Source organism: Prionailurus bengalensis, chromosome B2 (genome assembly GCF_016509475.1).
Source record: "Prionailurus bengalensis isolate Pbe53 chromosome B2, Fcat_Pben_1.1_paternal_pri, whole genome shotgun sequence".
Lineage (NCBI taxonomy): Eukaryota > Metazoa > Chordata > Mammalia > Carnivora > Felidae > Prionailurus > Prionailurus bengalensis.
In genome coordinates this window covers 29649567-29674765 of record NC_057349.1, presented here as the reverse complement: position 1 = coordinate 29674765, position 25199 = coordinate 29649567, and the positions used below count along the sequence as shown (strand labels likewise).

Here is a 25199-nt window from a genome sequence, read left to right as displayed (position 1 = left end):
GAGAAGGGCCAAGGGAGAAAAGGAGCACCAAGGAAGACATGCATCATGTTCAAGAACAGTGCAATGCAGAGGTTCAGAACCTAGCTCTGAAGCCAGACTGTTCTGAATCCACTACTCCCAACCTGTGCAATCTCAAGCAAGTCATGTGACCTAATTCTTAGTTTCTTCATCCCTAAAATGGGGTGATCTACTACCTACTTCAATGGGTCATTACAAGCATTAAAGGAAATAGTGGTTCTAATGTTCCTAGCATGACTATGTAGAAAGAGTTGGGGGCACCAGCTGGGAAAGACATAAGGGTGCCTCTGCTCTCCTCTTAAGAAGACTCAGATGCCCAAAGCATCTCTCTATGCTCCTGCTTTCTACCCTTTCTCATACCTCCTGTGCCTGCTCATCTTTCTGTCCACTTATTCTTCCCATTCTTATCTTTCTGCTCTCCCACAGAAGCCTGAGAGCCCTTGGATGTCCAAACCTGAATGTCTTTTGCTTTTGCTTTTGCTTTTGGCTTCTCTCCCTGACTCGGCCCATTGCTCTCACTGCTTCCATCCCTCTGTGCTTGGGCCCACTGGTTTCTAAGGGAGAAGGGAGATAATACACAGGAAAGCAAATAGGAAGACAAAGGGCATTTGCTTTTGTGTGTTCCAGGGGGCTTATGTGACTAGTGTGTCAATCTGTTGAGCTTGTCCCTGTGTCTGGCATAATGAGGGATGGTTTCTAATCTCTCTGCTATTGGCTTGCTGTGTGGCCTTAATGAGTCATATGCCCTCTCTGGGCGTTGGTCTGCTAATTTGTAATGAAAGGTGGTAAACTAGATGGGCTCCAAACATTCTCTATACATCTGTCCTTGTTTTTGCCTTTTGGAGTGCCTGTGTGTAAGGATGAGTGCATAAGGCAGGGGGTGGGAGAGTATTTGATGAAACTCATGTCTCCACCTGAGTATATAGGATGTTTTAGAACAACTAATACAAAACATTCAAGGATGAAAGTTCCCCCTTTACCCAGATTTCTCACAGAAAGCCAGTGTGCCTGGGGGAGTAGGATACCTGGGTTTGGGAAGAAACTTGGTGTAATCTACCCCTCCCTTTTGGGCCCACATTCCTGAGCCCTTTGGTGGCATGAATGATGGAAATTAATTGCTGTTAATAATTAATCCCTAAAGAACAAGTAGAGGCCCAGGCTTAGGTGGGGCCCAGACACCTGCAGGAGGGACACCTCCTTAACTTCCCTCTCTGTAGAACTGGGCACCATCCCCATCAAAGCCTCCAGACATAGGGAAGGGGTGGGGCACAGGATTGAGGAAAGGGGACCATCTTCTATTTTCCCCAACAGCCCAGTGAATGGCCCTTTTCTGGGTCCTCAAAGCCATACTGGGAGAACTGGAAAATCCAGTTACCCAGCTTCCCTCTCCCATTTCCCCCCCAAACACTTATGCTAAGGATTGAGTGGAGTATAGAAAGGCAGGCCTGGTAAGGAGAAGCTAGCTGGGGCTTCAGACATCTCTTCTGTCCATCAGAGAAGCAAGAAGTGAGGTGGCCACAATGGGGGCCAGGCTGCCCTTCTTCCTCTTCCTGACACTCCTGAGCAGCTCACAGGGAACAGGTGAGGGCTGGAGGGCTTGATGCCTGGGTGCTCATAGCAGGAAGAGGCCAAAGAGGGGAGTAAGAGAGGCATCCAGTCCTGAGCTTCCAGAGGTCTGGGGCTGAACCCCTGCATCGAGTGGGTCCTGAAGGGCATTGTCAGGGAAGAGCAACTTGGGGTGGGGGAGGCAGGGGTGCCCACATCTCTGAAGGAATATAGCCCTAACAATCGGACACTAAGCTGTATTTTTTGATCCCTAGGGCCAAGAATGATTTTGCAGCTGAAGCTGAAGGACTCCCTTCTAGCAAATTTCTCCTATGATTCCAGCTTCCTGGAATTGCTCGAAAAGGTAGTTCTTTGGGAGGGGAAAGGTGAGGCTGTGTGAACTTTGAGTGTGTTTGAGTCAGTGTGGGCCTCTCTGCTGGGGTCTGGCCATCTCCAAGGGGTGAGTGAGAGCCATCTTACACCCTTCCCTCTAACCCTTTCTCTTCCCCAGCTCTGCTTCCTCCTCCACCTCCCACCTGGGACCAATGTCACCCTCCATCATGCAGGATCCCCACACCATGCCATCTGCAAAGTCTGAGAACAGTCGAAACCTGTGTCCTCCCTTGGCCCAGGCATTTGACCACCAAGGTACAGGAAAGATGCCCTAAACCCTGCCGAGTGGCAGTAAGTATGATGAATTCAATGACTTGCCTTTGTGGGTTTGTGAACAGAGAGCTGGCAGGAAAATGGAATTGGACACCAAACTCTCTGACTCACCCCCTTATTAAGCAGAGGGATTCTGGGATGGACACCCTCTCCCTCAACACCAGTGTGAAAGGCCTAGAAAGAATCTGGGAAGTTAACTGAGGACCCACACGCCACACTTATACATGCATGTGTGTGAACACACACTTCAAGCTGAGATCTTCAGAATACCTAGGAATAAAGGCAAGAAATGTACTGAATTCCTACTTTGTGCCAGACTTGATGCTTTCCCATTTCAATGCTTGCAGTGATCTTGAATGTAGAATAAGTGTCACTGTCCAATTTTACAGATGAACACTGAGGCTTACAGAGGGTAAATTACTCACTTTAGGTCCATTAGCAGTGGACACCAGACAAATGCCTTGACTTAAGCAAGATTTTCATTTCATCCTTCTTTGCTTGGGAGGCAGCTCCAGCGATAGATGAGAGGTTCCACCTGTGAGAGGATATCTGGCCAGCCAGGTGTGAGTGGTGGGGAGGGTGGGTGCTAGCAAAGCTTGTGCTGGCTGTGAGGACATACAGTCCCACAGGCCCACACTTGAGTCCTGGGTAAATTTCTTATCTCTCAGAGCCTCCATTTCTTCACCTGCAAAGTGGGAATGATAGTACCTGATGCTTGGACTGTTGTGAGCATTACATGGAGCAGCTACGTAGGGTACATGGGCAGGTAAGTGAGCCTGAGTAGTAGGGATTGTTAAAATTCAACCATGGTCCTGACATAGAAGTCCTAGTCCCCTCAAGGGTCCAAGGTCTTCCTTCTGATTTTCTTGAGGCAGGCACTCCTCTGTCTCCTCACCCAAGATGATCTTGACTTCTTACCAGCTTTCTCAAAATGCAATCATGCAGCTCAAACTTGACCATTTGGGGGTACTGATGTGACTGTTTCCTGTTCTCCACAGTCCTCTCCCCTACCTACCATACTCCCCACCTACCCAGTATCACCACCATGGGAAATTAGAGGCTGACTTCCTTGGAGGGAGGAGAAGGCAACGGCTCCAAATAGAGCATCCCTGAAGATGAGGGGGGAATTGCAAGTGGGAAATGAAACAAAAAACTTCCAAAACAAAATTCCTCTATTTTCCTTTACAACTATCCTGAGATCAGCAACCTGGAAGAGAGGTAGCTGGGAGCTAAAAAGGGCCCCAGTGTTCCATGACTTGTTCTTTGCCTGCACTAGGTGCAGGTGACACTCATGGGTCAGGTGTGTAGGCCCTACCCAAGTTGGGGAACTGGATGTCTGAATTTCCAAGGAGCAAACAGCTAACTGCCTCTCAACCTGATTCCTACATCTCAGGGCCTGGGGTCACCAGGCTGTGATTTCCAGATTCTTTCCTCAAAAAAACTCTCTTCCAAGACTCGACAGAGCAGTACAGGGAAAAGAATGCTTTGGGATTGAACACACCTAATTGCCGTTCTTCTCCTTTTGGGTAATCACGTAAATTCTAGCTGAGCACATGGCTCACTTACATTTAGCTTAGCACACAGCTCATCGTATTTCCCAGCCTGTCAACTAGGAATGGCAACAGCTACAAGGAGAAAGGCAGTATACAACTTCCTGATGACATCTCTGAAAGGAGAGGCATTTTTATTTGAGGGAAGAAAACAAAGTCCTTCCAGTAGCCTACAGGTCATAGACCAGTGCTTTCCAATAAACTTTCCATGATGGAAATGTTTTAGAACCTACACTGACCAATATGGTAGCCACTAGCCACATGTGGCTATCAAACACTTGAAATGTAGCTAGTGTGACTGTGGAACGGAATGTTTAGTTGTACTTAATTTTGAATTCGTTAAATGGCAACCATTTTGGACAGCACAGCCCTAGATGATCTGCCTTGAGCTTTCCTGACTCCCTACCCCACAATGGACTTTATCTCCTACTCTTCCCCCCAGCACTAGCCTCCTTGCTGCTCTTTGAGCACTCAGGATATGCTCCCATCTTAGTTTTGCTCTGGCTCTTCCCTCTATCTGGAACACTCTTCTCCCAGGCATCCACTTGGCTAATTCCTGCACCTCCTACAAGTCCTTGCTTAAATCTCACTTTCATAGTGAGTTCTACCCTGACCCATTTAATACTACAGTCTGTCCCTTTCCACATTGCCTTATTCTACCCTTTTTTCCCCATAGCATTTATGACTCTCAGACATAGTGTATAGTTTACTTTATTTACATGTGTTCTTTTTGACTCTCCTTGCTAGAATTAAAGTAAACAAAGACCTTTGTTTCAGTCATTGATGAATCCAAGGGTCCAGAATAGTTCCCAGCATATAGAAATATTTGAACTGGGGGAAGACAGAAAGGAAGCTGCCCAACCCCTCCTCTCCCTCCTCTCTCTGGATAGGATGGGGGTGGGGGTAGGGTGGAGCAGATCTTAGACCTAGAGTTGGAAACAGTGTATCAGAATGGCAGGAAATAAGATTAAATGGGGTGTGGGCCTCCTTTATTACAGAACTCTGAACTGCCTCTGCTCAGCAAAAGAAATGTCCACCTTGCCTAACCCACCATTATATTTGATGCTTGGTTACAGCAGCCAAAATGAACCTGCACCTATGTACTGGGTTGAATCCCAGTTGATACTTTGGACAAGTTACTTTTATTCTCCGAGCACATTTCTTCATTTCCAAAATGGAGCCAACACCCACCTCCTAAGGTTCTCAGGAGGATTATATGCACCACGGAAGCTACAGACCATGATAGGCCTACCATAAGTAATAGCCTCAGAGCTGCTAGACAGAATATAACTTGGGCATGTAAGAGGCAGGTCCCTGAATTCCACGGAGATGACACAAGGTGTTTAGGGTGGATCAGTGGGTGTCTGCATCAGTGGGGATGTACATCTGTTGGAGGTTGGTCAAGATGTCCCTGGCAGTCTGGTATCAGGTACACAGAACAGGGGCAGCATTCAAGCCCCAGCGTGCCTTGCAGCCCCTCGGGCCCAGAGGAAGTACCTGCTCCTCTTAGCACACCCCACCCCAGGATAAAGCCAAGGAGTGGGGTACCTTCCATTTGGTGAGGAGAAATGGCCTGCAGGAGCCAGGACACTGTCAGTAATTCCAAGAAGTAGGTGGAACCCGAGTCACAGTACCCAGGCCTTACCAGGACGCTCCTCTTTCTTCCAATAAGGCAGACACCGCCAGCATGCACACTCCCACTGCAGCCCAGAGCCCCAGGCTTAGCCCCAGGGTAAGAGGCAGCGCCCCTCTTTTCCTAGATCAAAGCCTCAGGGAACAACTGAAAGGCAAGAAAGTCACCACTAGGAGAAAGAGGAATAAAAAGACCAAGTTTATCTCATTCCTAAACTTCCAGGTAGGACTGCATAAGAGGGAGGCTGGGCAGGAATGTGAGCATCTTGAGGACACCCAGTGACACTGACCAAACCAATCTGGTTTCCTTATTTACGAAATATGGGAAGTGAGCCACAAGGTCTCAGAATCTCCATCATGCTTGACAGCTGCTAGATTCTGTCTGTCCTCAAAGGCAGATCAGGAAGAGAAGAAAACCACCATATAGTGAGCTGGAGCTCAGAGCTCTCTGGGGCTAGGACATGCATCCATCAGCTGCCGGAGGTGAGAGGCTGCCTTGTCCAGCTTCGACAATTCCAACTCGAGGGAGGAAAGCTAGCCAAGAAGAGAAGCAGGTGAGGATCCAGATATAAGGCCCATCCCCTCCAGCCCACATTCCCACAGGGAATCAGGCTTCCTCCAGCCTCACCCTCTGCTGCCTTTTAGTGTCCGTCTCCCCGTCTGATGGGGTCCAGGCCATGAGGCCATCAAGCTGCTTTTGCAACTTGTGTCTTCGGGCAGCTAGCAGAGATAGATGGGTCTGGGGGTCCACAAGCCCCTGTGGAAGAACAGAGAAGGCTCAGCCTTCTTTGTAACATCTGCGGCCTGTCCAGTACCTGTCTCCACCCCATTCTCAGGAGCCCTTCTCACTTTTACAGAACCCACCATTTGCCCTCCTCCCAACATCCTTTTCAATCCCTCCCTTCCCCCTCCAGTCTCCTCTAAGCACCTGCAACTCCATGTACACCTGAATGGTATCATTGAGTGGAGCCTGGGCCCAGCCAGAGGGAGCCAGTACACCTGGGGGTAAGAAGCCCACAGCCCCACAGTGGCCCAGGGTGCCTAGAGGTTCCAGAAAGGCCTCGAAGAGGCCTTGCTCTTCAGGCTCTGAGCTCTGCAACAGCACTGAGGAGGAAAGGGAAACCGTCAGTGTCAAAGCATGAGATCCTGCTTCCCTCCCCATCCTGCACCTCCTAACTCTGGGCTCTGCCCTCCAGGCTCTCCCCACTCCTCCACCAACCCCTTCTTTCTGCAGGGACTCAGGAGCCCAGGACCCATCTCACCTCGGGGCCGGGCCTTTGTGAGCTGGTATGTGGCTCGGAGAGCCCTCAGTGCCTGCACGGCCTCTTGGACCCGGGAGAAGCGCTGTTCCAGCTCAGGCTGGTGCCAGTGTTCCTGGAGATGAAGACCCAGAGCTGATAAGCAGGCCCCTGGGAGACTTGATATCAGCCCTCCTGGCTCTACTCTCCACCTGACCACCCTGATCTGCTAAGGGCAACATACTCTCTCTTCTCCACTACACACAAAATTCACCACCTCAAGGAACAGAACCCAGCAAAACCTGGGGTACCATCTAAGGACGTCTTAGTTGATGTTTGTGTTGATGTCTGTTAATTGTTCTGGTCAAATATACCAAACAACCAAAAGTAAGTTGGAATTTAAACCGTATCATTCAAAACTCACAAAACCAAATAAGCATAAAGAAATTTAAATAATTAAATGTTAAAAGTATTTTTTGGGTGAGTCTGTAGTATTTTTCCTTCTGAAATTATTAAAGCTTAAAACTGCAGCAATTTGGGGACCATCCTATTAGTTCTCACCTAGTTCTCATCACAACCATGCTATTAACTATTACTACCCCTGGTTTAAAGATGGAGAACTGAGGCATGGTCAGTCTAGGGACAAAGTTCTGCTCTTGTCTATGGGGCTAATACTGCCCCCAACACAGACCTGTGAGAACAACCCATCTTCCTAAAGACTCTACACTAAAGTACAAATCACGATTGTTGAGGACCCTACAGCAGCAAACGCTTTGAGAAGACTGCTCCCCAGCCCTTCACCAGTGGTCCCATACCCAGACATCAGGGATGCGTACTCACCAAGCTGCAGGCAGTGGGGTAGGGGGCAACAGAGATGCTAGGGGCAGAGGAGCCTCCAGGCCTGAGGGGCAGCCTCTGCCAGAGCTCTTCAGCCAGGAAGGGCATCAGTGGGGCGAGGAGGCGGAGACCGATGTCAGCACAGGAGAACAGGACCTGAGGGGGGCCTTGGGGACGGGGTGAGTGCAACAGCACCGGCTTCACAGCCTCCTGGGGAGGGAGCCAGAGGGTCAGGGAACAGGCCCAGGCCATTATCTGTGTCCTTTCTCTACATACTCACTGCCCTGACAGTGAAGAGTGCTGTGGGTGAACATGGGCAGGAGCACAGGGCATCTTGGACCCCGTCGGCTGTCCCAGAACACACTCTGGAGCAACTGAGATGTAGAAATCTAGCGCAGGGATTCTCAGGAGTGTGGGGAGGTGTATAAAATTGTCAGTGTGGTTTGCACAGTTTCAGAAGAAAAGCACTGAGTTCTCGGCCTATCAAAAAGAGGCAGAGCCCTTTGCCAGGGAATTGGATCTCAAGGCGAACAGGAAGCAGGTAACAGGAGTGGAATGCCACGCCATGACCCCAGTCTACTCACCAAGTAGACATCACAGAGGTTATGGAGCCAGAAGTGGTGCAGGGCATGGGTGACAAGTGAGAGCTCTTGGGCAAGGAAGCCTCGCCCACACTCCCGGGCAGTATGGACAAGACGGCTCAGGATCCAGGCATCCATGGGCGATGAAGGGGAAAGCTGCGGGCAGCAAAGGGCTTCAGGATGGGACGACTCGACTCCCCTGTGTCCTTTCGCTCCAAATGCCATCTTCAGCCCCCAGAGACCTGATGATTCTGCCTCCCAAGCCTCTCTCTTACCTCTTCTGCAGGCTGGGGCACAAATTTCTCCCCTAAGGCATTGAGGATAAAGCGCAGGGCATTCCAAATTTTGTTGCAGAAATGCCGGGAACTCAGGACTTCGGAGACAGACAGGTGCAAGTCGCCCCCTAGAGGAATAGGAAGAGGGGGAGTGTACACGTGGGTGGCAGTAGCACAGGGAATCCTTGACCTTGCCCCACCCTCTACAAGGGTGCCTACAGCCCGGACCCCTCCCTTGCCCAGGCTTACCTAAGGCCCCATGGGAGCACAAGGTGAATCTTAGGGCATCTGTCCCACACTCAGGGATCCCATGAGGGAAGTCCTTTCTCTACAACCAGAGGGAGAAGAGGAGGGGCAGATGCCTACGCAGCTGCAGGATCAGAAACCTGGGCTGTGAAGAAAACCAGAGGCCTCGAGCTAGAGGCCGAGATGAAGTGGACGTTGGTGACTCACCTGTGCTGCAGCCGCGATCGCCAGCTCTGTAGAGTCCAAGTTCCCATCCCTCAGCTTTTCCTGCAGCACCTGAGATGGGTAATTCACTGGCCTTGGTCAAAGACCCTGCTGCTACAAGGGCCCCACCCACTCTCCCTCCCAGCCGGGTCCTCTCCACAGTCTCCGTTCTTCTCTCCCACAAACCCATCCCTTGCCAAATTTCATCCTGACCTGCAGCTCCACCCCACTGATGATGTCTCGTGGGTCCAACACATTCCCTAGGGACTTGCTCATTTTCCGGCCCTGCCTGTCCCGAACCATGGAATGAAGAAGCACCTGGGAACATGGAGGGAGTCAGCAGAGGGGCTAGGGGAGCCTTTCCCCGGAAGTGCCCAGGGAATCTCTGGCCTCCATGCAACAGGGGTTAGGGTAGGAAGAGAATCAGGAAAAAGGAATTGGGACCACAGAAAATACTTCATTAGGGACTAGAACAGAGAACAAGATTTAGGGAAGACTGGGGAGTCCACAAGAGGGGCTCAGCACTGAAGTGCTGTTACCTTGCTGAAGGGGAGCTGCCCTGTGAGCTGGGTCCCCAACATGACCATGCGGCCCACCCAGAAGAACAGAAGGTCACTACCAGTTTCCAAAAGTGACAGGGGGTAGAAACGAGTGAGGTCTGGGGTCTAGGAGGAAAAAGATTAAGCAGTGAGAGGCCCAAGCTCTGTTCTTGCAGCTCTCCTTGAGGCTCTCTGGAAGGCCAAGTGTCTACTTCATCATCCCCACCTTCACTCTCCTCCCCTCACCTCGCCTCACCTCTTGGGGCCAGCCCAGGGCAGCAAAGGGGAAAAGAGCTGAAGAGAACCATGTGTCCAGGACATCAGGGTCTGGGAAACAGAACAGGGAATGGGGGACAACTGGAACCTCCAGCCCACAACTGTGTACCTTTCCAGCCCAACCCCACCCACAGAGACCATGGCACTCTGCCCCATTCCCAACTTTCCTAACCCCACCTCCTCCACCTCAGTATCTGCCCCCTCAAAGGCCCAGACGCTCTCCCCTGCCCTCCACAACACAGACACTCACCCCTCTGCAGGATCAGCTCTGCCGCTGGTCTCCCTGTCAGCTCTGAAGCTATTTTTCTGGCCTCGGCCTCTGTCCTCCCAACCACCCAACAGTCCTCCCTGTCACCCTACAGAAAAAGTAAGGGGTGGGGGAGAACAAGGAAGTTCTGCCAGTGTGAAACATCACCGACTTTCGTGTTCTCCCATGTGGTCTAGGGATGGCCGACCCCCTCCGGCAGTGAGATGAAGAAGTGCCCGCTCAGGCACTCTGATCCTGCAGTGGGTTACATGACTAAGACCATGAAGCTCTAGAAAGGCAGGGGGTTGGGAGGGGTGCTCAAAGTCTCTGATGCTTGCGCTATGGCTATTTCTCTTTCCGCCGTGCCCAGCCCTCCCCGTCCCCTTCCTCCTACCAACCTTCGTTTGCTCCTCTACAACCAGGTAGGCGGGAATCTGATGGCCCCACCACAGCTGCCGGGAGATACACCAGTCTCTGCCAAGAGGACGTCAGTGATTTCTCAGAATAACCAGGGCATCGCCCCACCCCACCTCCATAGAGCCCCTTACCCTTACCCAATGTGGGAAAACCAGTGCTGCCAGTTTTTCTGGTGGAAGGAGGGACTGAGCTCCAGAGCTCCTGACTCCACAGCCTGGAGAAAAAGGCCCTTAGATAATGCTTCTAAAAAAGCTTAGATAATGCTTCCTACACCAGCACCCCTCCTGAGATGAGACAAGCGTCCTCTGAGGTGGTGCTATTACTCATAAAAGACCTCCAGAGGCTCCTGAGAAGATTCGGGGTTTGACTGGAATGTGCGCCAGCCCTTTCTGGGCCTCCCTACCTCCATCCCCACAGCCCTCCTCTCAAATGCCAGGGCCAGAGGTCTGTGGGGCAGGAGGGCCCCAGCTTCTGTTTTTTCATTCCAATTTTCAGGGAATTCCCATTCCTTCCTCACCCTGCAGCCTTACCTGGGCAGCTCGATCCCCCATCTCCCGGCAGCGGACAAACCACTGGCTCTTCAGTAGGTATTCTACCACGTCCCCAGAACGGCTGAGAAAGAGGCAGGGTGAGTCTGCTGCTCCTCAGGTCCTGTGCCTTTCCCCACTGGGACATAGTACATACTACATGCCAGGCCCTCAGACCTGACACAGGGGAGGGGCACCTGGGTGGCTCAGTCGATTGAGCATCCGACTTGGGCTCAGGTCATGATCTCACGGTCAGTGAGTTAGAGCCCCGTGTCAGGCTCTGTGCTAACAGCTCAGAGCCTGTTTCAGATTCTGTGTCTCTCTGTCTCCCCCTGCCCCTCCCCCAGTCATATTCTCTCTCTCTCTCTCTCTCTCTCTCTCTCTCTCTCTCTCTGTCAAAAATAAATAAACATAAAAAAATTAAAAAAAAAAAACTGACACAGGGGCACCTGGGTGGCTCAGTCGGTTAAGCATCCAACTTCGGCTCAGGTCATGATATCATCATGTTAAGTTCGAGCCTCACATCAGGCTCTGTGCTGACAGCTTAGAGCCTGGAGCCTGCTTCAGATTCTGTGTCTCCCTCTCTCTCTGCCCCTCCTCACTCACACTTTCCCTATCTCTCTCTCTCTCTCTCTCAAAAAAATAAATAAACCAAAAAAATTAAAAAAAAAAAAAAACTGACACAGAGCTTCTGTTCCCTTGTAAGCAGTATGGAGTCTATCCTATTGCACTATTAGCTTCATCCACTCCCTTCCCAGAAAAGTCCTAAGTAAAAGGGTTAAAATGGGGTTACCTGCAAATAGGAAGCACCATAGGGTGGTTCTGAAGGCCCCGGAACAGGCCCCGCTCCCTCAGTGCAGACATAATCTTTTCCCGGGCCACAAATCGGTGAAGACCCTGGGGAAAAATGGCAACAGTAAAGGTTAAAGGCCACTAAGTGTGTGTGAGAGGAAGGATTAAGGAAAGTGTGAGAGGGAGGATTGAGGAAAGGCAGAGGGTGCTCCCAAAGGATGGGGTAACACTGAGGCCAGTACCACCTGTAGCCAATCCCCACAGAGGGAAGTCATGGTCCCATCCTCTGCAATGACACTCAGAGGGCTCAAGCCATGTCGGGCTCCCAGCTCAGCATCAGCAAGACTATGTGCTGGAGTCACCTTCACCGCCCCTGGGGGTACAGAACCACCATGAACACTGACCCCTGACCTTTTCCAGAGATTTCGTTGTCGCCCACACCCCCATCTCTCTTTTCTCTTCTCTGTCCATGCCTCCTTTTTGTCCCACTCCCCACTGAGACTACCCCAGAAAAGGCTTTCCCTCCCTTCCTTTCTTCCTCTTCCTGATGCTTCCCCACTCCTCCAGAATCCCCAGCCTGCTCTCCCTCCCGTGGCCTCCACCCACCTGTGCCCATGTGTGGCTGAACAGCAGAGTCTGTGACGAGGGGGAGAAGCTGCCCAGTCAAGGGGTGACGAAGCTGTCGCCCATGCAGATGCTGAAAGGAAGAGAGCAAGATCAAGGCCAGGTACACGTGTGGGGTACAAAGGTCTGGGCTGAATGTAAAAAACTCTGGGAATAAGAGGGTGAAAACCAGAAGGTAAAGAGCTAGAGCAGTGGTCACTAAACTTTTTCTCATGGGGCCAGAGTTTATTGTAGGCTTTGCAGGCCACAAGGCAAATTTGGTCTCTGCACATTTACTCTGCTTTGCCAATGCAGCGCAGTTAGGTAATAATACTCAGTTGCAGGTAATACATAAAACATGCAAGGGCGGATATACAAAAACAGGCAGTAGGATGGGTTTGGCCCACAGGCAATAATTTGTCAACTGCTAAGCTAGAGACTAAGTAGGACATCAAGAAAAGAAAGGCACAGAGTCAGAGACACTGGAGAGTGGAAACGAGACAAGTCTTAGGAAAAGGAAATCAAAGGAAAGGAGTTACCATCAAACAGGAAGGGAAGAGAAAGCTATGTGTAGGAAAGTCAGCCAGCAGAAAGCACAATGTGTATTACTGTGTATCGGGAGTCATCAGGATGAACAGCCACAGCCACGTCTCCAGGCAATGTCTCTGGCCTTGTGGTTCCTACTACAATCTCTGTGTCTGAAGACAAAATTCAAGCACTTAATGCTGGTCATTGCCCTGGTCCCTCACTCCTGTAACTAAAGCCAGGAGAACCAGAAAAGGGAGGGGACAGGAAGCAGTCATGATTGAATAGACCCCCAGGTATAACTAGAGGAAATTAGGAGCCTGGGGTTTTATGTAAGCTCATGACCAGAAGCCCAGGAGGCTATCTGGTGCTAAGGAATTTCTCCATAACTTGCATGGAACAAACAGGTAGAGCATTGACAAAAGCAACTAGAATCCTTACTTGGTGCTAGAGAACACTGGGGGTTCTCAGTGCCCTAATCACTCGTTGAGAAACTTCCTCTGTCTATTCCAGCTAATCTTTCTTCTCTTTCTCTGAGAAAGAGAAGGGGTAACAGCCTCCTGTAGAATTAGGTCAAGCTTCCAAAGGGCAGTGCCCATGTGCACTTTTCTTACATGGCCCAGAAGACCCAGAATAAATGCCTACAAGAACACCAACACTACCAAGGTTCCCTATGCACCTCCCACCAGGCCATGTAGGAAACAGGCTGGTGGGCTCCCTCCCACCAACCCCACATGTGCTCAAGAAAGCAGTTATGATAAGCAGACAACCTCTCTGAGGACTACCCTTACCAGGCTCTCCATCCACAGGGAAGGCCACAGAAACAAGGAGGCCAAAAGACACAGGGATGGGGCAGCCAGGCAGACGAAGTTCCGTGCGGCCAGGCAGGGGCCGGCTCTCCACCTGGAAGAGTCACAGCAGCAGGGCTGGAGAGCAGCCTCTCCTCCACTCACCAGCCTGCCCTGCGGCCCAACTAAAGACATTCAGAGGATTCAGGAGCCACCTCCCCCTCCCCTAATTCAGTCATAGTTCAAAAATATTCACCGAGCACTTACACCGCACTGGGTATTGTGCTGAACACCTTCCATGAATTCTCATTTAATTCTCACAACACCCCCTTGACACAGGCATTTCCATCATCCCTAGGAGCTCTCACAGACCTGCTTCTCCTCCTCTGCCTCACCTCGATATCCGAGATGGCTGATCTTAAAGCACAGGACCAGTTGACAAGCTGCTGGTTCCGATACAACAACCCTGCCTCATAGAGTCGCACAAAAGCTTCAGTCACGGCCACTGAGGAGCCCTAGGGGATGATCTCAGTGTCCATATCTAACAGCCCATTCTCAGCCCATCACCCCACTCAGAGACCCAGGCATTCCCACCCTGCTACCCCCAACACACACAACATCCCACCTGCCTGCACATATCTCTAGACACCTCCTCAACACCCACAGGGATCAAGGCATGGAGCACTCACAGCATCCATAGTGAAACACTCTCGGTCCCAGTCCAGGGAGGCCCCCAGAGCTTGGAGCTGCTCACAGATCTCTCCACCTTTCCTGTGCCCAGAGAGATTTTTGTCAGCAAACTTGTCCTGAGCACCAACTATGTACAGGCCCAGTGACACTCCCAGCAATGTATGGCATTGATTTAGTCTCTAAAAGCTAATGGAGACACGCACACAAACTCAGTATGGGTCTTCTATGGCATTAAAAGAAGTATAAAGTTCCGGGGTGCCTGACTGGCTCAGCTGGTAAAGCATGTGACCCTTGATCTCAAGGTCATGAGTTCAAGACCCATGTTGGGTACAGAATAGGAAGGAAAGAAGGGAGGGAGGGAGGGAAATAAAGTTCTGCAGTAACAGAGGAGGGGGCAGCCAATTTGGGAAAAACCCAAAGAAACTTTACAGAGAAAATGGTTTGTGATAACAGACACCTATAAGAATGAGGGTAATTTCAAGTAGATGGAAGGTAGGGATAGGTAAGTAAAAGAGACGAGGAAATCTAGGCTAGAAAAAATGGGGTAAGTGCAGAAACAATATACATATATACCCACACACACAAATTCATGCATTTTCAAGTATGTAATACACACACACTCACAACGCTTAGAGACCCCACTGAATGCTAAAGGAATCCAGGGCTTCCCTCTCTGAGGGAATTTAGGGCTGGATGCAAAGAGCCCATCAGGTTAGGGAGAGTGACTCAGAAGCAAGGACCCAAACCTTCCATGTGCAGGGAGGTGGGGGGGCAAACTCCACCCACCGTACTCACTCCTCCTTCCACTTCCACACCTCCCTAAGGAAGTCTTCCCGGCTCAGCTCATGTCTCCTCACTCCTTGCTCCTTCCAAAGTTGCTTCTCCACCACAGCCTACGGTAAGAAAAGGAGGCAAATGAACAGAGAATCAGGTCGTTTTAAAAGGAGAACAACTCTCCTTCACCCAAGAAAAGGGAAAAGTGGCAAAATTCATACTTGTGTAGCAATTCCCGCATGATCTGAGCCTGGGACCCACAGCACCTCATCCCCACACATCCGGTGCCTGCAAAACAAATACCCTCACGGGAACCCCCGAGCCTCCATATTTACTCTCACTCCCTGCACACTAGCACACTTCCTCCTTCCCCTCCAAGACCATAAGCAGCCCCATTCCCCTCTCACCAGCGCACCAGGGCATCCTGTATGGCCACTGTCAGTGCATGTCCAATATGTAGGGAGCCAGTGACATTGGGAGGTGGGATACACATGGAAAACGTCTCCCCTGTGGCCTGGGGCAGCCTGGTCTAGAAAACAGAAAAGTCAAAGGGCAAAAGACGACTGGATGTTACCTGGGGGAACAGCACCCTCTGGTGCCTCTGAGGCAGGAAGAACTGCAGGAAAAATAGTCCAGCAAATTACAGAAAAGGGGAAAACCTGCCAAGAAAACGCTTTGGACACCAGGAGCAGAAGACAAGTTCTCTGTTTTATTAAGCAGGTTCTGCAATATGGCTAGCTGTAAGCTCCAGACTCTAACACTCAGCTGTGCCCAAGCTCAATGGCCATTCTGTGCTGGGGACCATTTAGTACCCCTCTCTTCCAGGTACTAACCTGATATTCTGGTTTGAAGAAGCCCTCTCGCACCCACCAAGAGTACCAGGCAGCCTCAACATATCGAGGGCTGTATGCAGGAGGCAGGACCCGGGAGACATCTGCAGCAGCAGAGGAGAGCTCCACTAACTCCTGAACTTTGTTCCCAGGCTGCATTTCAGCAGACCAAATGGGCAACAAAAATGTGGGAGAAAAGACCTTCAAGTTCCCTAGTTACCTTTCTTTTCACCGCGTTCTGTGGGAATTTCATACACCACCACCTCCTTAGGAGTCCAGGACTTACTGGATTCTGCAGGTGACTGGAGAGAATGACCAAAAGTGGGGATGCGGGGATACAATTTCCAGTATACCCCAGGCATCTGGAATCCAACCAGTCTCTCCTCCAGCCCCCTCCGAAGTTTTCTCAAAAAACCAAGAACAAGCTATCTGACCCCTAACCTTGCTCTTCCGGGCTACCCCAGCCTCCAGCGCCGCCTGCTTTTCTCGCTGGCGCTTCTTCTTGGCTTCATGGTTTCTCCGGGAGAGGGAGGATCCATGGGGCTTTGACTGGGTAGAAAGGGGATACGACCTGGGGAAGACCTGTGACGGCCTCAGCCCCCAGAGTGGTGATCGAAAAGAAGCCAGAGGCATATGAGGCATCAGGAGCGCTTGGAAAGGGCCAAGATCTGTTCCAGACAGACAGAGCACATTAGGAGGATACGTGGGTGGGTGAGCGTGGGGTGTCACACCGTCTTCCTTATTCCCTGCCTTCTACTAGCACTGGCCTGCTATCTCCTCCCTCCCCCCCCCCCCACGACGCTTCCCCCGTTAGGACTAGAGTGCATGGTGTCGGAGTTTGTTGCCCTCAACCCGTGTATCTGCGACGGTGAATGACCGCACGGGGCGGGGAAAGGACTCAAGGATTCTGGGAGATTGTCCACATCAGGGTGCCCGAGAGCCAGCAGAGAGTCTCCTCATTGCCATCCCGGCCTGCCCAAACAACGCCCCCACTGCCCCCGGCCCTGCTCTGCCCGGCTTTCCTGCCCGTCGCAGCGCGTCGATCTCTACAGCGCTGAGCCACCCACCCCGACCAAGCCGCTCTTGCGCGCGCTCACCCGGCGAGCCGCCGCTATCCCAGGGTGCCCCGCAGCCGCCGCAGCATGGAAGGCTGAGGGAAACCAGCGAATCCGACCCCGGAATGCGACCCGCGAGCCGTGCGGTGCAGGGAGGCGGGGCCACGCCCGGCGCATGCGCTGTAGCCTACTCGGGCCCATTCGCTTTCCGGCGGTCAGGTGGGCTGCCAGCGCTGTAAGGTGCAGGTCCAACGAGGATAAACGAAAAGCCACGCGGGAGGCGCCCAGGGGGCACCGTGGCTCACTTCCACAACTTTATTAAACAATAAGAGTCCGGCGTGTAAATAAAAAAACACCTGAGTTCTAAGGCTGCGTCCGCCTCCACGCAACAGCCCCACCCCGCCCGGGTCTGAGCCCGCACTCTCAGGAGCTGTGCTTCTGCCGCTTCCAGAAGCGCTTGACGTCGCTGTGCCCGGCCGGGGTCACCACCATCAGCCTCTTGGCCGAGTTCTCGAACACCAGAACGCCCAGCTCCCGAGCGTGGGCCAGCAGCAGCTCAAAGTCCACTTGCGACAAGAACTGATTATACAGTACACCTGGAGTCCGCAGGAAAGGGGCGGTGGGAGAGAGAAAAGGCAAGAACTGAGACCTCTGCGTGGCAGCCACGGGTCATTGGCCTGGGCTTGCCACCCACCACAATCTGAAAACTAATTCTCTATGCTTGTCTGTTTCAGGGCTCATCCTAACACTAGCGTGATCCAGCCATATTCAGTAAGGCAATGTAACACAGTAAAGAAACCCAATTAATGCTCACCAAATCAGAGGAATTAATGTGAATTATCCCTCCCAATTCCCTCTTCTACTGAATCCAAATTGCACAGATTTGAGACAATTTACTTACTACTACAGGCTCATCCCCAAAATAAAAGTGTTTTGCCAGCTTTTCTCTACCAGCCCATGCAGTAAACAAAAAAATAAAATGCATGAATAGCTTTTTCAGTTCATCAAGACTAAATTGTCTTTCTTCTGGCCAGTGACCAAGAACCAACCACCAGAAGCCACTCACCCTCAGTGAACCGGAGTCTGTCCCTTTCTAGCTCCCACAGCCGAATCTGGTCCGTGATGGTGGGCGGCAGCACAGGTGACTGTAGAAGCAAGAAATGGCTATAAGATTCAGGAATACTGCCCCAGGCAACCCCAGCTGTCTACTCCCCGGACTTGGATGCCCCTTTCTCTTTTCCATCACTTCATCACCAGGTGCCAGGGGCTGTCAGCCTCCAGCAGCTTGATACCTGTTTGAGCATCACTGGGTGGGCCCTTGTCCTTAGGAAATGGATGATCTAAGAAAACAGACAAGAATGGGATCAGGAGCTCAAGTAAGAGGGCAGGAAAGCTACCTAAGCTGTCATCTGATGTCAGTAAAATATCACCTTACTATTTAAAAATCCATAGCCATGCCTGTCTTTAACCCATCCCTGTTCAGATGTTGTCCCAAGTTGCTGTTCCTATTGGTTATGTCTGCTAAATGTGCTCTAGCACATTTGCCCTTTCCATAGTCTTGTTTTGTTTTTTTCTCTAAAATAGCAGCAACTATTAACTTTTGAGCACTTACTGCATGGCAGGCTCTGAGCTAAATGCTTTACTGCTATTCTCTCATTGAATCCTCCCCAAAACCCCGTAAGGTGAGAACTGTCATTATTTCCATTTTCCAGATGAGGAAACTGAGGCTCAGAGAAGTGAAGCAACCAAGCTGTTTATGCAGATAGGAAGTGGTTAGTAGTGAAGACACAAATCTGTACCTCCTCCCCCATGTTTTTGCCCATGGAGGGTCTGCCTTTTCCCACAGTTAAAGCCTTGACTTCTCTTCGTGTGCATGGTCTATACTCAAACACAAAGAACTCACCGCCATCTACTGTAACAGAGCCAATGTTAGCCTCTGTAAGATGAGTACCTTGTACCCCATAGCCAAAGTGCAGTCTATCTTCCCACCCCCACCTTCCCCAAGTGGGGGTACCTGCTGGGCTGTGATGCCACTGGCGATGGCCTGCTGCACGCTCTCCCGGGTCACCTGCGCCACCACCATGTTGGGGAAGCGATAAAGCATCTCTGAGAAGAGAGCAATCAGGGCGATCTGCAGCTCCGACTCTGACCCAGGGATAGGAAGAGAAGATAAGGAGGCTATCCCCATACCCAGACTCCCTCATTACCTTCAAGTGTGAGGAGGAATGTCAGAGAACTCTAAACTGCCAGGTAAATATAAACATAAACTGGCACTCCCTCCCCACTCCCATCCCCAACCTGCTGTCCTTGGGGCCCTCTGTCTGGCCTCACCTGTGTAAGCATACAGTCGGTAATTAGTTTCTACAACAATGAAGCCTGGCTGATGGGCAGTACCCCCAGCTCCAGAAACACCTGACGAGAGATTAATGGCCAGTCGTGTGGGGTAGTACCGCCGAGATTTCCTCTGGAAAAGACAGAAGGGAAAGGCAGGGGGCCCTCGCTCAGGTGTCACTAACCAACATCTTCCTATCTGAGACAGACCCCTTCCAGGGCACAAAGCCTCAACTCACAACTTGTCTCCTCCAAGAGACCCAAGTATTCAGTCCTGGCAACTACTTCCTGCTACTGTCTCCTGGGACCCACTCTTTTTGTTTTTTGTTTTTTGTTTTGTTGTTGTTTTGGTATAGTTGACATACAATGTAACATTAGTTTCAGGTACATAACATAGTGATTCAACAACTCTACACTTACCCTATACTCACTACAAGTGTAGCTAACACCTGAGACCCCACTCCTTTTTAAAGGCCAAGGCAACAGACCACCCTGCCTCTTCCCTAGAAGCCGTGTATCTGGGTGTTCATACCTTCCTCTGGAAAACAAGCCCAAACTCACGCAGATGTTGCAGGAAATTCAACAAAGAATCACTCATACCTTCCACAGAGTAATCCTGGGAAAGAGAGGTGCCCAGTTGGAATCCAAAATACATCCTATTCTCCCCCTCTCAACCCTATACACTCATTCCCTCTTTTCCCATCTGTGCTTTGTTCATTCTTATCTTTCACACTTTTGTCCATAACCTGACTTCCCCTTCTCATCTCTCCACCCATCAGCTTGCCCACACAAGCCCCCAGCTCCATCCCCGTTTACCTTGCCCAAAGTAGAGAAGCTGAGCTGGAAGAGGAAGGAGAGAATCTCCACCAGGTCCATGCCCCGACTCTAGGGAGGAATGGACAGAAACAAAGTAGGAGGGATGGAAGGGAGAGAATGAGGGAAGAGAACATCAGGAAATAGTCTGCAGGGGTAGTCTCTTCATGGGTCTTGAGAAGAGCAGAGCATGCCTGGCCCCCTCACCTGGGCTGTCTGCAAATACTGCAACATAAAGTACCAGAGCTGGGCAGGGGTGTCCAGCAACAGGAATTGGAAGCCGGCCGACGTAATGCAGGGTGGCTCTCCAGGTTCAGTGCTAGAGACATAGACAAAGACAAGGGTAGAGGGATGCAGAGAAAAGCCACCATCCCCACTTGTCCTCTCATGTTTTTTCTTGATTTCTCTCTGGCTATTCTCCACTCAGCTCTCCTTTTTCAGTTAACCACCTGTAATCCTAACCCACCCTGGACACTCAGTTTAGCAGGGATCTGATGTACCTCTGGTTTCCTTACCTCTTCATGAGCCCAGCCTGGCTGAGAAGCTGAGCCAAGTCCTGGCTGACGGCTGCACTGGGGGAGCCCACCATGAAGTGCAGGACCACCTGAGAAACAGAAGTGAACAGAGAGAACAATGCTCTATGGGCCAGTGGAAGTATGAGCACAAGCCGAGACAGAGTCCCAAGTCCTCACCTCCCATCGCTCCTCGGCGTACTTGTCAAGTGAGGGAACATCCCGGGCATGCTTGTCTGGACCCAGTTGACTTGTGTCATCAGACCAGGCCTTACCCCTATGCCAGGATGGGCAAAGAGTAAGGAACCCTGCCAGTGTTTCCTGCCTGTTCCCCTGCCCTATTTCCCCCCCTTATCTCCATGGGCTATGAGTAGAAGACATTTCTTTCCTATAGCATGCAGCTACATCTAGTCCAACTTATTCCTAAACAAGCTCCCAAAGGTGGAGCCCACTAAGTCCCAGAGAGGCCCCTCAGGGGCACCCCCTCCAGCAGTTTAATTAGCAGTTTAATTCCTAGTTCCCCTCTCCTAGCTTAGGAAGATGGAAGTGACATACCCACCCAGAAGGGCAATGCGGAGGTTCTGGCGGAAGATGGGGTTAAGGATGAGGCCCTGGAGACCACCAGGGAGCAGCTGGGTGTGCCAGATACGGAGGCCACTCAGCAGCCCTGTACTTTCCTCTTGAGCTCTGAAACAGAAGCAAAGAGGTGAGGGGGTGTCTAGAGAACAAAAACAAGGAGGCCCACAAAGGCTCCTATTTCTGCCTTTTCTGAACTGGTAATCCCTTGGAACACTATTTCAGAGTGAAATCAGTGTCTTCTTAAGGCAAATTTCTTACTGCAATACCTACCAGAACCTTGTTGTAGACATCACATCTTTCCAAGGGGGAAAATACAGTATGCAGAGTTTCCCAAACTTATTTAAATACAAGCTTTGGGATATATCCATTAATATTTCCTGGAAGTGTCCCAAGGAACACTTGGAATATCTAGCTGTTGAGAAACGTGTATCTGGCTGAGCATGCAGCAGAGACTCACTTGCTGAATTCCTTCTTCACCCACAGGGCTACAGCAGCTTGTGGCAAAGGCTGCTCCAGAAAGAGCATCCGCATCACCCAGTTCTTAGCCAAAGAGGGGAGCTCCCTGGAAGGGGGTAGAGATAAAATGTTATTATCAAAAACTGCCTCATCTGCATCTCTGCCCTCAACAGCCTCTTAAACATCTCATCCCACTCCCCACACCTTTACCAGTCTTGCTGCCCCCATTAACTCCATCTGTTTTGGCCTGACACACTTTAATCTCCAAGCCCCCCAAAGCTAAGCTTCAACCCATAACTTATTCCAGTGTGCTGGCCCCATTACATTTCCTCAACGTGGTCCCTGCCATGAAGGGGATCCTTACCTAAACACAGCCAGACAGGTGGCAGGGTGCCCATACAATCGGTCCAATATGCCAGGGCTCAAGCCCCCTAGGAATTCCTGCAGGTTCCTGCATTGTAGGTGGACTCGGTTCAGTCCGCCCCTTGAGGGGGTGCTCTCCATCACCTGAGAGATGCAAAGTCAGAAATGCACCCCCCCCAGTCCATGTCAGTGTCATCCCTCACCTCACCTCCCAATTCCAGATCCACTGGCCCCCACAATAACCCATTCTTTCTGTGATTTCCTTTTCTATATCATTCATCTCTCCTTTCTCCCAAACCTAACCAACCTCCTCTCCTCTCCTGCCTCCTCACCCCACTTCTGGCCTTAACTCCAGTCTTCTCTCAATTTCCAAACAAATGAATTGTTAATAGTCCCATATTGGCAAAATCATTTTTTTTATTTCAATATCTTGTCTCATCTTTACCTAAGCAGTGACAAGGAAACTTGTTTGAGCCCAATCCTCTCTCCCTTCCACCTCTTCTGGTCAGATCAGCTTATGAGCTCCAAATCTGTCAATCCTTCCCATCTTATTTCTCCGCCCCACAGGTCCTGCCGGGCACAGCAATGAACTACCTTTCTCCTCCTTGTCTCCCAAATCTACGCCCACCTTTCCTCTTTCCCCTCCAAGACTATAACCGCATTCACCCTGATCCATACGTCCGATCTCCTAACTTCTCTCCTACTTTCCTCCTACTCCTCGCCTCTCACTCAACTCTCTTATACCTCCCCACCCCCCTCTCTCTCGGCCCCCCTACCACTCTGTGTCGATTCCCCCGCCCTCGTGCACCCTGAGTCTCAAGTCGTCGCTTAACCGGAGCTAATGTCTGGCGTTGGCTCCCTGGAATAGGAGAATGTACGATGGAAAACGAGAGAAAAAGATGGGGAGAGGGACAAAGAACTAGACAGGAGTCTAGAGTGTAGGATTCAGAAGAGAAGGAAAGGAGGGGAAGGAGTGGAAAAGTAGGAAAGATAAGAACAGGCACTGCACTCACTCGCCCGCCGCGGGGCTTTCTGGGAATTGGAGTCTTTTCTGGACTCACCCTAGGGTGAGCGGAAGCGCGTCTGACTACAACTCCCAAAAGGCACCGCGGGGAAGCCAAGAGGAGGGAGGCTGGCCTTTAATTGAGAGTCCGAGACACCGGAGGCAGCGCCACTTAGTTCCGCGTCGCTTTCCGCTCACGCAGCTAACGGCGAGCCTAACCGACCTAGGCGGAAGGCGGGACCCAGGGAGGAGAAGGGCCGCTAGGGCTTGCTGTCAGAGGCAAGCGTCTCCTAAGTGAGACGCTTAGTTCAGAGACACACGAAACTGAGCTCCTTGAGCTCTTTGCTTCTCGTAAAATTGAAATACAGCACTCTCTAGAGCGTTTTCGCAAGTTAGGAGTACCACTCAATGCGTCTTACTCGGCTTGTAAGTACTCAATAAATCTTAATTGCCACGTCCACCATGCTCCCACCAACCCGTTTCGTTAGAAGATCCTAATACAGTTGTTTTAGGAAACCAATTGTTGGGTCTGATTTGACTTATGAAGCTGCTGCAGGAAAAGGGAAGGGAACGTCTTAAGCCAAAGCCAGAGCTACAAGTACCCCCAAGTTCCAATAAAGCAAGTTTTATTATTTCCACATTACAGACTAGAAGACCGAAACTCAATGGGATTAAGAAATTTGCCCACAGGGGCGCCTGGGTGGCTGGGTCGGTAGAGCGTCCAACAGCGGCTCAGGTCACGATCTCCGGGTTTGTGAGTCCCAGTCCTGTGCCTCGCCCTCTGTCAGGACGGAGCCTGCTTCGGGTCCTCTGCAGCTGCACCCCCTCCCCCGCCCCGCCCTTGCTCCCGTCCCCCTCCCCCTCACGCTCTCTCTCAAAAATAAATAAACATTAAAAAAAGACGAAATTTGCCAATCATTCATCTAGAAAATCCTGAAGCTGGGATTTGAAGTACCTGTGAGGGACCGTGAACCAAAATGGCAAGAAGTGTGTAAGACTTGGTTATGCTTTGTAGCTCACCTGGTGCTTGTTTTGTTGTTCCATCCTTTAGCAATTGGTGTATAAAGTCCACAAAGAATGACACAAAGCTGACAAAGCTTTTTTAAGGCTAACGTTAAGTACAATAAGAGACAAATTAGTCTGGGAAGAAATATTTGACAAAATAGACAATACAAAGAACTTTTACAAAGCAAGAAGAAAAAGAACAGAATAGAAATATTGTGGAAAGATGTAACAGGCAATAAACAGAAGAAATACAAATTGTTTATAATCAAATGAAAAAGCTTTCTTCACCAGTAATTAAGGTAAAGTAAGTTAAAGAAACAATACAATATCTGATTAGCAAATATATATATATATATACATGTGTATATAATGTATATGTATATACATATAAAACACATATGTATATATATACATATATATAATATATATTAACGTATATATAATGTATATGGGTGTGTGTGTGTATGTATATATATATATATACACATATATATATTTATATATATATATATATATATATATATATATATAAACCTCAATGTTGTCACCACAGAAAAACATACAGTAGTCTATACTTTTGTTGAAAGTTGACATAGTCACACCTTTTGGGGGGAAATTTGGCAGTATGTACCAATTATTTTAATGTGGCTGCCATTTGACCTACCAATTCCACCTTTAGAAATGTATCATGGAAATTCTCCCACATGGATACAGAGATTTACATGCAAAGATGTTTATTGAAGTTGTTATTGTATTATGAAAACAATGGAAACAGCCTGAATGTCCATTATGGGGGGTTAGTTAGATAAAATGTGGGTCATTCCAAGAATGTAAAATACTGGGCAACACTTAGGATACTGTATGCAGAGTGACTGAGCTATGTACAACCTATCATGAGGAGAAGAAAAGCAGATTACAAAATGCCATGTATAGTTCAATGCCATCTTTGTAAGAAGCTTCTGTGTGTATGTAAAACTGCAATAGGTCATATGCTTCATTTTGACAAGAGCAAGCAAGGGGAAGCTAGGCAGACCGGGTCACAGCTTCCTGCAGTGTAGCAAAAACTCTTTAAGGCTACCCTGCCCAGAACAGGAGCTACTAGCCACCTGTGGCTATTTAAATTTAAATTAACTAAAATAAAATTTTAATTTTTTTTAATGTTTATTTATTTTAAGAGAGAGAAAGAGGACAGGAGCAGGGGAGGGGCAGAGAGAGAAGGAGACACAGACTCCAAACCAGGCTCCAGGCTCTCTGCTGTCAGCACAGAGCTGGATTTGGGGCT

At 50.1% G+C, this 25199-nt stretch overlaps 3 protein-coding genes across 9 annotated transcripts; 1 reads left to right on the top strand and 2 right to left on the bottom strand.

Annotated features, from left to right (window-relative positions):
* The first annotated feature begins 1156 nt into the window (after positions 1 to 1156).
* On the top strand, positions 1157 to 6755 carry SFTA2 (surfactant associated 2). 2 transcript variants are annotated; one of them, XM_043591033.1, is made up of 4 exons: positions 1157 to 1599; positions 1839 to 1927; positions 2898 to 2995; positions 6646 to 6755. In XM_043591033.1, exons 1-4 carry the CDS (start codon positions 1539 to 1541, stop codon positions 6692 to 6694), a joined length of 297 nt encoding a protein of 98 aa, XP_043446968.1. In that variant the 5' UTR covers positions 1157 to 1538; the 3' UTR covers positions 6695 to 6755. The 2 variants fall into 2 exon arrangements, with proteins under 2 accessions (XP_043446968.1, XP_043446969.1); XM_043591034.1 differs by lacking the exons at positions 2898 to 2995; positions 6646 to 6755 and adding an exon at positions 2075 to 2266 and having other exon boundaries at positions 1350 to 1599.
* Positions 5592 to 17071, bottom strand: VARS2 (valyl-tRNA synthetase 2, mitochondrial). 4 transcript variants are annotated; one of them, XM_043591022.1, is made up of 30 exons: positions 16898 to 17028; positions 16242 to 16468; positions 16021 to 16102; positions 15804 to 15904; positions 15378 to 15499; positions 15192 to 15258; positions 14992 to 15089; positions 14196 to 14277; positions 13902 to 14021; positions 13510 to 13621; positions 12803 to 12891; positions 12197 to 12287; positions 11836 to 11963; positions 11592 to 11695; positions 10802 to 10883; positions 10409 to 10485; positions 10253 to 10328; positions 9858 to 9963; positions 9588 to 9658; positions 9332 to 9457; positions 9006 to 9110; positions 8796 to 8864; positions 8592 to 8670; positions 8343 to 8470; positions 8071 to 8223; positions 7490 to 7696; positions 6674 to 6785; positions 6340 to 6515; positions 6040 to 6168; positions 5592 to 5945 (listed from the first exon to the last, which is right to left on the bottom strand). In XM_043591022.1, exons 2-30 carry the CDS (start codon positions 16440 to 16442, stop codon positions 5850 to 5852), a joined length of 3189 nt encoding a protein of 1062 aa, XP_043446957.1. In that variant the 5' UTR covers positions 16443 to 16468; positions 16898 to 17028; the 3' UTR covers positions 5592 to 5849. The 4 variants fall into 4 exon arrangements, with proteins under 4 accessions (XP_043446957.1, XP_043446956.1, XP_043446955.1 ...); XM_043591021.1 differs by lacking the exons at positions 15804 to 15904; positions 16021 to 16102; positions 16242 to 16468 and having other exon boundaries at positions 16898 to 17071; XM_043591020.1 differs by lacking the exons at positions 15804 to 15904; positions 16021 to 16102; positions 16898 to 17028 and having other exon boundaries at positions 16242 to 16571.
* An 85-nt stretch (positions 17072 to 17156) lies between these two features.
* On the bottom strand, positions 17157 to 22937 carry GTF2H4 (general transcription factor IIH subunit 4). Of its 3 annotated transcripts, none has more exons than XM_043591030.1 (14): positions 22686 to 22937; positions 21911 to 22053; positions 21548 to 21652; positions 21067 to 21198; positions 20692 to 20788; positions 20515 to 20603; positions 20207 to 20318; positions 20003 to 20071; positions 19719 to 19802; positions 19187 to 19319; positions 18870 to 19000; positions 18148 to 18195; positions 17922 to 18000; positions 17157 to 17451 (listed from the first exon to the last, which is right to left on the bottom strand). In XM_043591030.1, exons 2-14 carry the CDS (start codon positions 22048 to 22050, stop codon positions 17279 to 17281), a joined length of 1392 nt encoding a protein of 463 aa, XP_043446965.1. In that variant the 5' UTR covers positions 22051 to 22053; positions 22686 to 22937; the 3' UTR covers positions 17157 to 17278. The 3 variants fall into 3 exon arrangements, with proteins under 3 accessions (XP_043446965.1, XP_043446967.1, XP_043446966.1); XM_043591032.1 differs by having other exon boundaries at positions 18870 to 18961; XM_043591031.1 differs by having other exon boundaries at positions 22718 to 22936.
* Positions 22938 to 25199: the final 2262 nt, after the last annotated feature.